The following is a 13856-nucleotide window of genomic DNA, read 5'->3' as shown; positions in this document are numbered from 1 at the left end:
GGTACGTGTGCCTTCGATAAATATCCGACTCGAAGATGCAGAGGCAATATAGTTTATTTTTGCTATCGCTCAGGCGAATTTATCTTCAACCATACCTTCATTAGTGAATGTAAAGCTACCTAATCTTCCAGTTGTAATCACCTTCCAGATATTGTTTGCTAAAAATAAGATCTTTTTACTATTTATTTACTAATTAGAAAAGAACTTGCTGATGTTACCTAAGTTAATTAAATGGCAATTAAAAAGTGAATGTTACACAAAAAAGGTTTCATCATAAGTATTTAATAAATTGAACAAGAAAACCTATTGAAATTGAAAAAGGTTAAAGTTTGGTTACGTGAAATGCCTTTTTTATGAAATTCATGAGTATTTCATAAAAAAATAACGAAATGTTTTGCCAAATATTGTGAAAATTGTGGTAAAGATATCAACATTCTGACAATTCTTATTTTCGCTTCTTAAAAGAGACGTATAAGTTAATAAAGCGGTTCAGAAAATATTTGTGAAATAACAGAATTCTCGCATTCATGAGAATTGGCACAAAAAGAATTAGCTGACTAAGAAATGCTAGGAATTGTTTGAAAAATCCACGGAATAAAATGGTGAAGGTATTCTGCCTCTAACAATTTGTTTCATTTTTTTTGCTTTCAAAGTAATAATGTTAGATTAGGTTTTTGCTTTTATATTGAATAAAGGATCTAGTATTTGACACCAAGGTATAGGAAAGCGTTTATTCATCATAAATCAAATTACACTTTAAAATATTTTTTTTAGCTTTGTGTATTTTGCGTTTCGACTAATATCAAGAATGTATAATTTAAATTAATATGTCTTGATGGAATTAAAATTATAAGACATTGCGAATTTAATTAAAATACTTTGCAACTCTGTTTTAGTTAAAATGTAGGTTAATAAAATTGTAATACATGATCATTAATAATTATTACAAAAATCGCCAATAGTTTATTTAATATTGCACCATATTCATTTTTTAAATCGTAACACGCTGGTTACGCTTTGACTATCATTAAATGTATAAAAATATTGCATTCTTTATATCAATTTTTAATTTTAATTTCATATTTTAATGCAAATAATTACTTTTCCAATCATTATTATTTTTTTAACAAAACCAAACACTGCAGTAGTAGTTTTTAATCGTTATTTTTTTATTCCAAACCTAATGGTGCATAGGACACACATGGCGGCCTCCGTGGTGTAGTGGTCAAGACGCTTGACTCACGCACGGAAGGTTCCGGGTTCGATTCCCGGTGAGAACACAAAAAAATAAAATGTGGTTTTTCTCAAGCCTGGGTCCTCTGTGATGTAATTCACCACTGTAATTAGGCCTCCTGGCCTGTTGTGGTGCAAAAAAAAAAAAAAAAAATGTAAATGTAAATGTAGGACACTGCATTGATACAACAACCGCAGAGTATCTTGATTATTTTTGTTACATAAAGGTAAGATGATCAGTCTTACACTTCAGATACCAGTCAGTCATTGTGAAATATTCGAGTGTAAAAGCACCTTTCAAAATAAATATTGTCATATCAACTATGTCGTGAATTGAAAACGAGACTTTTTGCATGGTAGGCAAATGCGCTGCTCATGGTATAAGACGTACATTTTTTTTGTATTTTTAGGTAAATAAAAAAAAAATGTATAAAGTCGTTAAAAACATAAGTGAATGAAGGATGAATAAATGTAGCAAACTCCGAAAATGCACATTTTTACACACACGAAGATTTTATGTACAGTCCTCTCACATAATTTCTATTGCATTACATGTCATTATAATGTAATCTTCTTATTTTACTATGTATTTTTATTGTTATTTATTATGACTTGACGCGGGCATAGCTCAAAAAACCTTAATAAGTTCATTAATATTAAAACTACCGTAATTTTGAATGAATAAATAAACATAACTGCACCATCAAAAGTAGCAGACAAAAGATTTTGAGCGTAAAAAGCGGTTTTTTAAAAAATATATTTGCTTTCATAAGAACGCTCAAAATCGTAACATTTACCCAAATATTATTTTGGGGGCCATTTTCTATTGGAGTTGTAAATAACTCAGTATTAGAGAATGGAAATCAAGTTAGGGTAGAGGGAGATTCAAACCATGAACCTTTAAGCCGTGAGTCCGTGACACTAGCCACGGGACCATAACCCGATTCAATTGATCATCAATGATATTTTATGAACAATTGTACTTATGTTCAAAACTCGGCTTTTTGTTTTTGTCACATAACACCTTTATGCACTCATGTCTTTAATTATTTTATTGTTCTCGTCCATAGATTTGGAGCTCCCTCGGCCCCCCTTGAAAGAGGTCAAGTGTCCCCGGGAACCTATTGCACCAGAAACTACGAGGAGTGTTACAGGAAACCATGCCGCCTTCAGAGCCCCAACTATCCAGGAATGTACCCTAGGTAATGTACAAAACAATGCCTCAAATGCAGTTTTTATTTTTGCATAATTTTTGTGTACAGTTTTATAATTACACAACTAAATATTTTCATGTCCCGACTTGCTAAATAGTTTCATGTTAAGTCAGGATTCTTATAAACATTTATCTATATATAAAAGGCAATGTTCGCAAGGTGTCCTCAAAATATATTAAATAACTACTTAACTGATTTGATTTCGGTTTTCAGCAAAATCATAAAAGAAAAATTGAAGGATATTGTTTTTTTGTGTTTAAAAAAACTTCGTTTACAAACAACATTCGCTTTTTATGGATCCCATTCAGATTCTTTCCTTAAATTCCATATAATTCCTACCCATTTATTTATTTTTAATGGATTTTCAGTAAAGACAAAATAACATTAACTGACATTTAAAAAAATGCATTTCTACATAAAGTGCACCTATGTTGGTAAAAGAGCAGAGTTTTACATTTGCAAAAAGAATTTCACATTTGAAAATGAATTATTTTATGTCTTGGAATTCAAATATAGACACATACTTAGGTATCTCCTTACAGTATTTTAATATATATTATTTTAAGTTTGGAATTCAATCACAAACAAGTATCAAGGTTCCTCCATATCGACAAAAAGTTACACCATTTTTTCTCCTTTTATACAAACACTTTTTACACGCTTTCACGCACAATCAGGCATTTGGGTTTCAAATAAAATATTGAGCTCACTTCAAAACCGGCTGGCGGATGAAAATTAATAAATACACATTTGCCACGACTGAGCGTTTGAGCATGAGTAAAGTTTCATAATTTTAGAGGGCCCAGGGTACGTATATGTAAACGAATAGGCCAATGGTTTTATTAGAGAAAACCGAACATGTTTCTTTGGTTATGTAAAAATATTATAAAACCAATTTTGAAAGTATGCCTTAAAATGTTTTATATTAAACTTTGTAAGCATACAGACAATTTCTTTATGATACTCTATTTTTTTTTTAAATCGCAAAATCGGTTCTGTTATGAGGTGCGGAAAATGGGATAACGAAACGTCGATTTTGTCGATTTTTTCTATTTTATTTGGGCATAAAATGTACATAATGCAGTTGTCCTTTTTGCAAAGCATTGAGAAAGAATTTTTTTGACAATGACAAGAAAACAATGTTCAATTATCTATTTATCAAAATTCCCAGTCACGCATATTTTCACAATTTATGTAATCCAGTCCACAAAAAAATACGTATCATTATTCCCCTTCCCGCACCAAATGGAACATAAGGCACTGAATTGGTACACCAATGGCAGCTTATCTTGATCATTTTTTGTTACATGAAGGTAAGACGATCAGTCTTACGCTTGAGGTACGAGTTCAGGGACTATGAAATATTCTGGTGTGAAAAAACACTTTTTAAATAAATATTTAATATAAGCCATGTCGGGAATCGAACCTGAAACCTTTCGCATGATAGGCGAATGCGCTGACCATTACCCCGCGAGGCCAACATGAAATGATATACGAGGTCTGTTCAAAAAGTATCGGACATTTATTTATAAAAACAACATTTATTGAGATACAATTAAATGACACAAATCTCCTTCAAAGTAGTCCCCTTGAGCTGCTACACATTTTTCCCAACGGTTTTGCCACTGCCAAAAGAAACGCTGGAAAGACTCTTTTTAGTATGGCGCGCAGGTGGTCCGTCGCAATATTCATGATGTCTTCGCTGGTCGGAAATCTGGTCCCTTTTAAAAGCATTTTCAGCTGGAGAAAAAGCCAGAAATCACAAGGAGCTATATCAAAAAGTTGGAGTCATTTATCACAGTCTTTAGCATGTCCTGTGCGATCTCCACACGAAATTGCTTCTGCTCGATTGTCTGCAACTTTGGCACAAGTTTTGCTGGGACCCTTATGAGGGCCAAATCTGTAGTTTAAATGAAATGAATGGATCCAACAATAATGTTTACTTTATTTACAAGTTCTTTGATCGTTATCCTACGATCCTGCATGACCAGGGTCCTTACTTGATCAATAACAACATCAGTTTTGAATGTTGAGGGCCTACCGGATCGTGTTTCACCTTTCACTGATGAGCGGCCATCTTTGAAGCGGTTATACCAGTTTTTATCTGTGTGGTGCCCATTGCTTCGTTCCCAAACATTTTTTTTATTTTGCGGATAGTTTCCATTTGAAAATCCTCAAGCTTTAAACAAAATTTGATGCAGTAACGTTGTTCAACTTTTTCTGTAATTTTGTTAAAACTAAAATCCGACGACAATAGCGTACACGTGCTCACTCTTCAACGGCGTGAGAGCAACTGAGACTGAGTGGCGCTGTGATCGTGAAAAAAATTGAGCATACGCACTAGGTATATCTACAAACGGTCTCGTTAGCTCGTATGTTCGTATAACTAAGTTTTTTAATTTCTAAGATTTCCTAGTGGTGTCATTTTAATATTTTATTTTCAACATGCAGAACTTTTAATCCAGTGTCTTAAAACCAGTATCAGTTTAATGTAATATTTAGTGATCACTTTTTAAAAATAAAATAGGATTTAATAAATAAGTGAATTATACCCTAATAAAGAAGCTTGTATAGCTTTGAAACCGGTCAGTAGAAAAAATAAGTGGTTAAAACAAATTTATTTTATTATCATGAATAACCACAAAAGTAGTATTTTAAATATAAATTGACTGATTAAAATACTGCAATAAGGATTGAGGTAAAATACGTTAAGTATTTTATGTTTTGTATTGACGCAACTGTAGACATTTGAAATGTTTCCAGGGATAAAATGTAAATGGTTCAAGTTCAAGAGAGGTAAGGGAAAATTAAAATAATACGTTCTTGTTTTTGTTAATGTGTGGATACCAATTTTTGTCTTACAATGTTTGTTCTAGTATACCTATTTACTTTTAATATATTTACAAAACAAGAAGTGCTTTTTATTACATCATTTTCTCGTTCCTCTCTTTTCGTGTCTTACGGCGTTTGCGTTGACGATATGTACAGTAAAATATACGGTAAATATTATAGTAAAGTATCGCATAGAGAAACATAATTACCTTCATACAGTCGTAGTTGAATCAAACTCATTTAAATGATACATTTAAGTGATGTAACTGATAACATTAAGAATTCATGTTTTAATTCACCATCAATTTCTAATTTACGCAAATCTTTATGTTGCTTGCTGTATATATATGTAAATATGGATTATTTAGATACACACGTGAGTATTCAGATATCTTTAATGAACCTGTAGGCTATATTCCTAGGTCTTCATTAAACCTGGTGACACACCGCTATATTCAACGTACATACTCGTACATGTTATTTCTAACGAAGCAGGCTACGGAACATTGTGTGCTTTGATAAGTTTTGACGTGAGAATAATTAACCCAGGATCTAGAGCCATTATTTGATGACTACCAGTCAACTATTATTCTTGTAACTATTGAATTCACACACCGTATTATAGTTCCATTTATTGGGAAAATTCCATGGTTCCACACCCAATCGACAAGTCCATTAATTACGAGTATTATTATTTATCAAAATTGTTTTGTATTTTGTATACAAGAGCTAAATCAACTAATTTACTCCTAAAATGAGTTGCAAACACGAGAATAATTAATCATGCTTTATGGGTGTTTTGTTTATTTGGTCCACAATGTAATTTTACATTACCGCAAAGCCTAGAACGCTCCACATATTTACGCAGTCGAAGTATGCATCCAGACCAGTGGTTTATAAACTTTAGAAATTTTCAAACCAATTAGAAAATAGACCTAAATGTAAAACGTATTAAATAACGATACAAATGTCAAACAAAATTTAATGGTAATTAATAGGAGGGAATTTAACGGTAATTAATAATTGGAAAGGTCCGAATTTTTGCAGAGCACTCGCTGGTACAGCGCGGGTTGAAACTGTGCAAATCAGTTATAAGCTTAGACTGTACTCTGTCTGCGTAATCTATAAGTGTGAAAGCACTACAATTAATGATATTAATCATACACGCATAATGAAGATGCTGTTTTACTTCCCGGCTTCTAGGACCAACTTCCCTAAGGTCATGCCGATAGGAAAAGCAGTTAGGCAGCTAAACATTAATTTAGCGATCAACATATTTCATATCAGTGAAACTATGTTTAAGATGCAAATACTCTTGCTATTAGCGAGTATTATACCTTCATAATATCGATCAATTGCTCAAGGGTTTCTGGCCTGATATGCTGTTAGTTTTTTTCATAGTATTTTTATGGTCCAATAAAAATTAATTCGTACTTGGAAAACAAAAAATACTTGACATTGATTTCACCATGTCTCTTTTCATGAAAAACCGCTAAACAATCATTTTATTTTATGGTTGATTTTTTAGTATTATATACATGGCCATTTTCTCATCCATGGTATTGATTATTTTAAAATACATTTAGTGTATTATTTTTAGTACAATTCTTTAGTCAGTGTTAAGTAAATGGCCATTAATATATATGCATATACTAAATGCAGCACTAAGCATCCGTCTTGAGTTCCAGTCAACTTAAGTTAACTAAACTTGTAATGAAGCGGCGTAAAAAACGACGACATACAGCTTTGAATTCACAATAAACTGAAATAAGTAGTTACGATTTTTTACACTTCTACGCGTTTTGCACAGCAATGCCAGGTAGACAAAGTTCATTTTTCAGAACATAATTTCAAATTATCGTTCTATGAAGTATCATCTTAATTAACACAGTGTTAATAGCGTAAAATATGCGGATATTGGCTCTGTCTGTATAAAAGTCTGTATATTTTATGTTTAGTTCCCGAAGTTTATTGACACGGCTCTAGTAACAAAAGTGAAACCTATTGATAAATTATGAACCATTAAAACGAAGCAGTATTGCGAAAACCGTGTTGTTAAGAAAAAAATCTTAAACTTTGCGCCTGCCTGGTATACTTTGCGCTGAAACTAAATGTTGTTGCGAATAATTTTACGCCTAAACAATAAATATTGGGAAAAATATTTTTTACTCTGGCTTCCTTGAGTGTTATATGTCATATCATCATTAAAGTGACATTTCTCTTTTAATAGTATTAGTGCAATAAGATTCTTACATGTGCTCACTTTAAATAAAAAATGTTTTCACACAAAGTACACATTACGTCAAAACATTATTTATATGATTTATACTTGATTTTGTAGTTGAGCGCAAAGTGTCTCTACCATATAGGATACTTTGTCCCAAATGTTAAATTTTTCAGTTTTTTTTCTGATTGTATTTTTTGGTTTTTATTTAATGAATGTGAAATACATGCATTTTTCGTCCATTTAAATATGCGTTTTTTATTCAATTCTTGTAACACTGGGTAGGATTTTTATATATTCACGATCATTGCTTATTATGGCGTAAAGTCACCCCGAGTTACGGTACTAAAAGTTTTTGAATAGGACCTTTCACGGATCACAGTTTGAAAGCCTATGGAATTTATAATACCAAATCGTGTTTTGAGTTTATTCCACCACATAGAATAATATTAGTAATTTTACAACAAATTTACCTGGTTATTTAAATTAAAATACATGGTTTCTCTTCTGTCTAGGAATGTGACATGTTACTGGAGTTTAAGACAAAAGACAGTACCGACATGTAAGCACGCCATGATAGCGGTTAGACAAGAGGCAGAACATAAGATGCAGATGAAGAGATCAATCTCTGTGGCAAGGTATGATATTGTAATAACATAATTTTACTACCTTTGTTGATGTGTGGCCTGTTTGTACTTATAAATTGCTAAAACGAAAACGCCGTCTTTCTATTTCGAACTCTTGAAGTTTATTTTATGACTTGTTACTTTACAACGTTTACTTGATTACTTTAATAATAACTATTGTGTAAATATAATTAAAATGGTTGTTAACTTTGCCGGAACCAATATCAAGAAATAATATAATCAAGGAACTTTAGATTGATCGAGAAATTTGTAAAGAGAGAGACCAAAACGCCTTTTGCGCTTCCATTTACAAAAAATTAATATACTCCTAACATAGGCGCGTATTCGGTGTTATACTCGTATGAGTTATAATATCTGTTCCTATAAGCTGAAAGGCTGGAAGTAACATTCTTAGCAAATTTGAGTTATGAATGTCATTTCGTTTATATATTCAGATTCTATTAATGCTTAAAACATTGGAGTCTTCAGGTATACCGCTACTAAAAAAGCTTGTTCTAAAACACCAGTCGTGCAGTAATAATACTCATGCTTTCAACAAAATTCAACAATTGGCTGGTATTAAAGCAGTGGATACCGAATAAATTCTAAAATTTGTAAAACAAACTACCCCTGACGCAGCGAGGGATTTTGCGTCTTCGTTTTGGTCTGACGACAATATTAGTCGTCAGACCAGTCTGACGATGTCGGTCACGACGAAACGCGGACACGACGAAACCCGGTCGCTGGTAAAAATTTATAAATAAAAGTGGAATAAAACAATTACGTATTTTTATTATTATAATTAACATACAGTTCCACTAAGAAATGTCAGTAGAAAAACTCAATCAATTTTTTAATACTGGTGAAGTATTTTTTAACATTTACGAAGTATTTTTTTATACTTATGAAGTTTTTTTTTAATACTTATTACGTATTTTTAAGTACTTTTGAATTATTTTTTAATACTTTGAAGTGTTTTTTTTACTACTTATTGGGTATTTTTTTAATACTTATGGCGTGTTTTTTAATACTTACGAAGTGGTTTTTAATACTTACGAAGTGTTTTTTTCAAAGATATTTGCAATACGTGCATGCTAACGTAATTATATTTGAAATGTGTATTTTGATGAACAACGTTAGGTCTGGTGAGATTAATTTTATTATTATCTTGCAGTATAAACAAGACAGGTCGAGCCCTAAAGGCCTGGAAGGAGTGTACGGGAGAAAGGGACCACCTGATATTTTATGATGGAGGTTCCACCAACGATCCTGTTTTGGTGAAATACTGCGGTGGCGATTGGTTGCCAAGAGTCGTATCAAGGTTCGTAGTTTATCTAATTAAAAAATAAAAAATATATTTTCTCTTAAAATACTTTGTATTTTTATGCCACACGCGAGTTTCATATTAATTAAAACGCTATCAGGTATTCAGAATTACAAATTTAAAATATTGATATAAAGCTTATATTAGAAGCACTAATTTTGTGATATATAAATAATAAAACAACTTGGTTTTTACCGCTATTTTTTTTTTCCTGTCTAGCTTCGAAAGTATTAATATCAAATTACCATCATTGTAAGGAAAAAAGACTTGATTTATTGGGTCCATGTGTAGTATTTAGTTAACATGATAAAAATAAAATAGAAAGTAATTAATTAGTTACGTATACTTTGACGAAGAAGCTTGTTTGCCTTGAAACAGGTTGGTGGAAAAAAAAAATTGTGGTCAAAAATAAAGTTGTTTTATTTATTTTAATATAATATTCAATTTTCATATTTATACATATAATTTAAGTGTTATTTTAAAAGCAGTGAGTGATATTTATCAAAAAATTATATTTTCAACTTTTGCAATAAAATTTGGTTGGTACCTGTGACGTCATCAGTTCTCTGTATGTGAATACCTTCAATGTTATTACGTTTTTAGAAAATTTGAACGATTAGTAGGTGAACAGAACTATAACACTTTGATGAGGACCTGTCGGTTCAACTGTCACTAAAAGGTATCGTTAACTTTACTCTATTCGATGCGTGGTAATCAAATTTCGATGACAAATATCACGAATTTTAAATGTCGAAAAAATGTTTCGTTACAGGCGATTATGATTGGCAAGTGAAAAGCAAATGAAAGATAAATTATAAAAGCATGCAACGCGCGTTTGAATTTTGTTTAGTACAAAATTAAAAGAAAGTTTTACCAAACAATAAAATGGTTCTATTATTTTAATGTTAAAAAAATGTTTCGGGTAGCACAAAGTTTCATTATCAAAAAAGATTCTAACATAAATCACTTAGAAAATATGAAGATACATAAACATATTGGTAAATGAAACACAATGTTCAAAATAAATAGTAAGCCCTATAAATGCTTAAATTTCATTAGTCATTAGTTACGTGAAAAATATTGGCTAAAATGTTGACTTTAAACAAATTTCAGTTGGTAATGTGTTTTTTTTAGGGGTCCTGAAATGTTGGTAGCGTTTCACTCATCCCCCTTCAGCATTCCCCTCCACTCCGCCACCGCCACATCTCCTTTGAGGGGGTTCGAGCTCGACGTTGATATTATATTTGCCGACTCGGATAGCCTCGACTACTCACGGTAGGCAATCATTTTACAATTACCTACAAGGATATGATTTTCAAAGATGTTTAAACAGTGACATACGGGGATAAGAACCGGGCTGTAGTTCCGTGATGATGTTTTTTTTTTTTTTTATTGAAAAAAGAAATATTTGCGTTCTTATGATTTACCCAAATATTTAATTTTGAGGGCCATTTTCAACGAGTTGTTAATAACTCACTATTAGAAAATGGAATTGAGTTGGGGTAGAGTGGGATTCGAACCACGGACCTTTGGTCTGTGAGTCCGAGACACTAGCCACAGGACCACAACCCGATATACTTACTTTCAAATCAGAAATCCGAAACCCTAACCACGCTTTACTACAAAATATTATACAATGGTCGGAAAATTGAGAATTTTTGTGAAATCTTAAATCTACATTGTTTTGTAAATGTAAAAATACTGGTGCCTATATGGAGTCAGCCGATGATAATTCTAATTATTAAATTGCTGTTTTTAGGAAATGTAAAATGTAAAGGTATGTTACCTAATTTGTTTATATCTCGAGTTTTTGACCGTTTCTGGAGAGAACAGCGAACACAATTGTGTTTAAAATGGAAACAGAACCCTTAATCGCTGTTTTTTTTTTTGTTTTTTTTTTACAATAAGAGATAGAACTGAGTATTCAAAAAATAAAGGATACTTTCATAGCAGTGAAATACAGATTAACAGTAAAAATAGTAAACAAAAAAACCCACAAAGGCATGGCTTGTTTGTGGGTATACAAGAAATGTTTATAAATTTTCTTCCCATAGACAAGTATAATATTGTTGTGTTATATAAGAAATAGAAAATAAAATATTTAGTTAAAGATGAGAAGATCCTTTTTTATTTCATAGTAATTAAAAAAGGAAATAAAAACTACAAAAAAATGTCCCTATTATTAAAGGGCAACGAAATATATTATAGAAAAAAAGAGTTAACATCTTTAGTTTGAATCCAGGATAGTGCGTGTTTTTCGAAGATACTCTGAAGTAAAAATCCAAAAATGGTAATGGAGTTGATTCTAATTTACCTCGTAATCTGCTGATTGGCGGATTTGTCTATTATTTCTAACTCGATTTTCGGAAAATTCGTCTTGAAATGAGTAGTGTACAAAAAATTCATTTTATGAAAATTGCAAAATACTTCTGTTGAATATCCTTATTATGTATTATGGAAACGATTTTTAATTGATATTGTATATGTAAAATGTATTTGATTTCTATATTTCAACATTAAATAATAATGTTTATCAAGAAATAAGACAGTTTCAAAAATGGATTATGCGAGTTTTGATCCCAAGTTTTGATATAAAAAAAGTTAATGCTTTTACCAGCTGAGACAGATTAAATGCATACGCTAAATTTGCCAGTTGATGCCACCCGTCAATTAATAAATGCGTTTGTAGTGTCTAGAGTCGATTATTGTAATGGTATATACGCAGGTCTACCAATGAATAAAATGACTTGCCTACAGTCTGTATTGAATGCCGCAGCGAGATTTATTTTTGGGATCTCTAAGTTCAGTCATATCACTCCACTACTTCGGGAATTGCACTGGCTACGTTTTCCACAGAGGATGGAATACAAACTCTGTATAAGTATGTATAAGTCACTGCACAACTCTGCTCCAGAATACTTAAGGGAACTCTGCATTCCAGATGAACTAGCTGACAGACGTCTTACGCTTAGATCAGCTACATCTACGTCGAAAGGAAAAGTTATAATACCTCTACGCAAACAGCGCACTAAATTCAGCGAACGTGCATTTCCAGTCGCAGGCCCTACGGCATAGAATGCTCTTCCAGCAGAGGTCCGAAACTGTGAGAGTGAAGTAATGTTTCGGAAGAAACTTAAAACCCACTTGTTCTCTAAATCATTTGAATAAATTCTTAGCATGTGGTGTCAAAGTTTATTACTTTTCTTAAATTAAAAAGCTAAAATTAAATTTGTATTTTTATATAATCACTTTGTAAAGCGCCCTTGAGGTATTATATTACGAAAATGGCGCTGTATAAGTTATCCATAATGATTATTATTATTATAATGTGACTTTTTTTGACTGAGAAAATAAAAGTTCTTATAATAATGTTATATATAACAAACGAAACGCCGTGATGAGTTTGAACTTATAATTGGTCCAACAGTGTGTTGATATTAAAACTGGCGTCATGGAATCGATTTCTAAAAGATGCAAGAAAAAAATCAAGAAATATTTCTTCTCCATCGGTCTGGGTATTATGATGTATTTTTCCTAACTTTCTTATATACAAATTACAACAGAGATGAATAACATTTTAGAGAAGGAAATATGGAAGTCTAGGCATTTACAGGGATTATGACCTGTCGCTGGCTGTTTTGAGTGACTAATTCACAGACTGTGTATTTTGCCCATGTTTGAACATCCAAATTTCTTTAATTCTTTTATCTGTTGATTTCAGTGAAGTTAAAGACTTGAAACCTTTGTTGTTGTGAAGAGGTTTATTTAATGGAATTATTTCGCGTACTAGGCAACACCTGAAAACAATTTTCAAATTTTTAAACTTCTTGGACCAGTTGGTTTTATTACAATATTTTAAGAGTGTTTAAATTTACTTCCCACCTGCTGACATGCCTTTAACATACTGTTAAAGTTCTGATTATTGAAAGAGGCTTGGCTTCAAAACTAACTATGTCCGATGGATAATGTTAATTTTGGCACTAACGCCCATTTTGTGTACCTTTTTTTTAAGGTTAAAAAAGTATTATAAATACGGATATATAGCGCCAATAAAAGGAACTTGGAATATTGTTCTTGGAATGTTAATTTAATTGCTGATTTTTCACTGCAATATCTCACAGTCCCTTAATCTGTAGCGTAACATTAATCATTATACCTTTATGTATATCACAAATAATTTCTAATAAATTGAAATAAGAATTCAAATGTAGCAAAAACTATGTATATCTCACGAAATTGCTTGCGATTTTTGTACTTATGTACTAAATTAAATCACGGATTGTTAATGATAATGACGTTTATTGTACTTGGATATTCCTCGATAAAGCTCTTGATAACACACTTTTGAAATGAAAAATATTGCGTCATCCCAATTTCAGTTTAAAAAAAAACATTTATCACTT

At 31.7% G+C, this 13856-nt stretch overlaps 1 protein-coding gene across 1 annotated transcript in view; it reads left to right on the top strand.

Moving 5' to 3' along the window:
• The window catches only part of LOC148274106 (uncharacterized), a 126225-nt gene that overhangs the window by 96274 nt on the left and 16095 nt on the right, over window positions 1-13856 (top strand). Inside the window, exons 6-9 of the mRNA XM_088237617.1 lie at window positions 2304-2435; window positions 8019-8141; window positions 9304-9450; window positions 10588-10728. Coding sequence (XP_088093743.1) covers window positions 2304-2435; window positions 8019-8141; window positions 9304-9450; window positions 10588-10728 — 543 coding nt within the window. The remainder of the gene's footprint in view (window positions 1-2303; window positions 2436-8018; window positions 8142-9303; window positions 9451-10587; window positions 10729-13856) is intronic.

The sequence above is a fragment of the Micrasema longulum genome, unplaced genomic scaffold (assembly GCF_059751315.1).
Source record: "Micrasema longulum isolate JH-2025_06_02 unplaced genomic scaffold, ASM5975131v1 h1tg001758l, whole genome shotgun sequence".
NCBI lineage: Eukaryota > Metazoa > Arthropoda > Insecta > Trichoptera > Brachycentridae > Micrasema > Micrasema longulum.
Note: the sequence above shows the minus strand (reverse complement) of the source record. Positions and strands in the feature narration are given on the sequence as shown.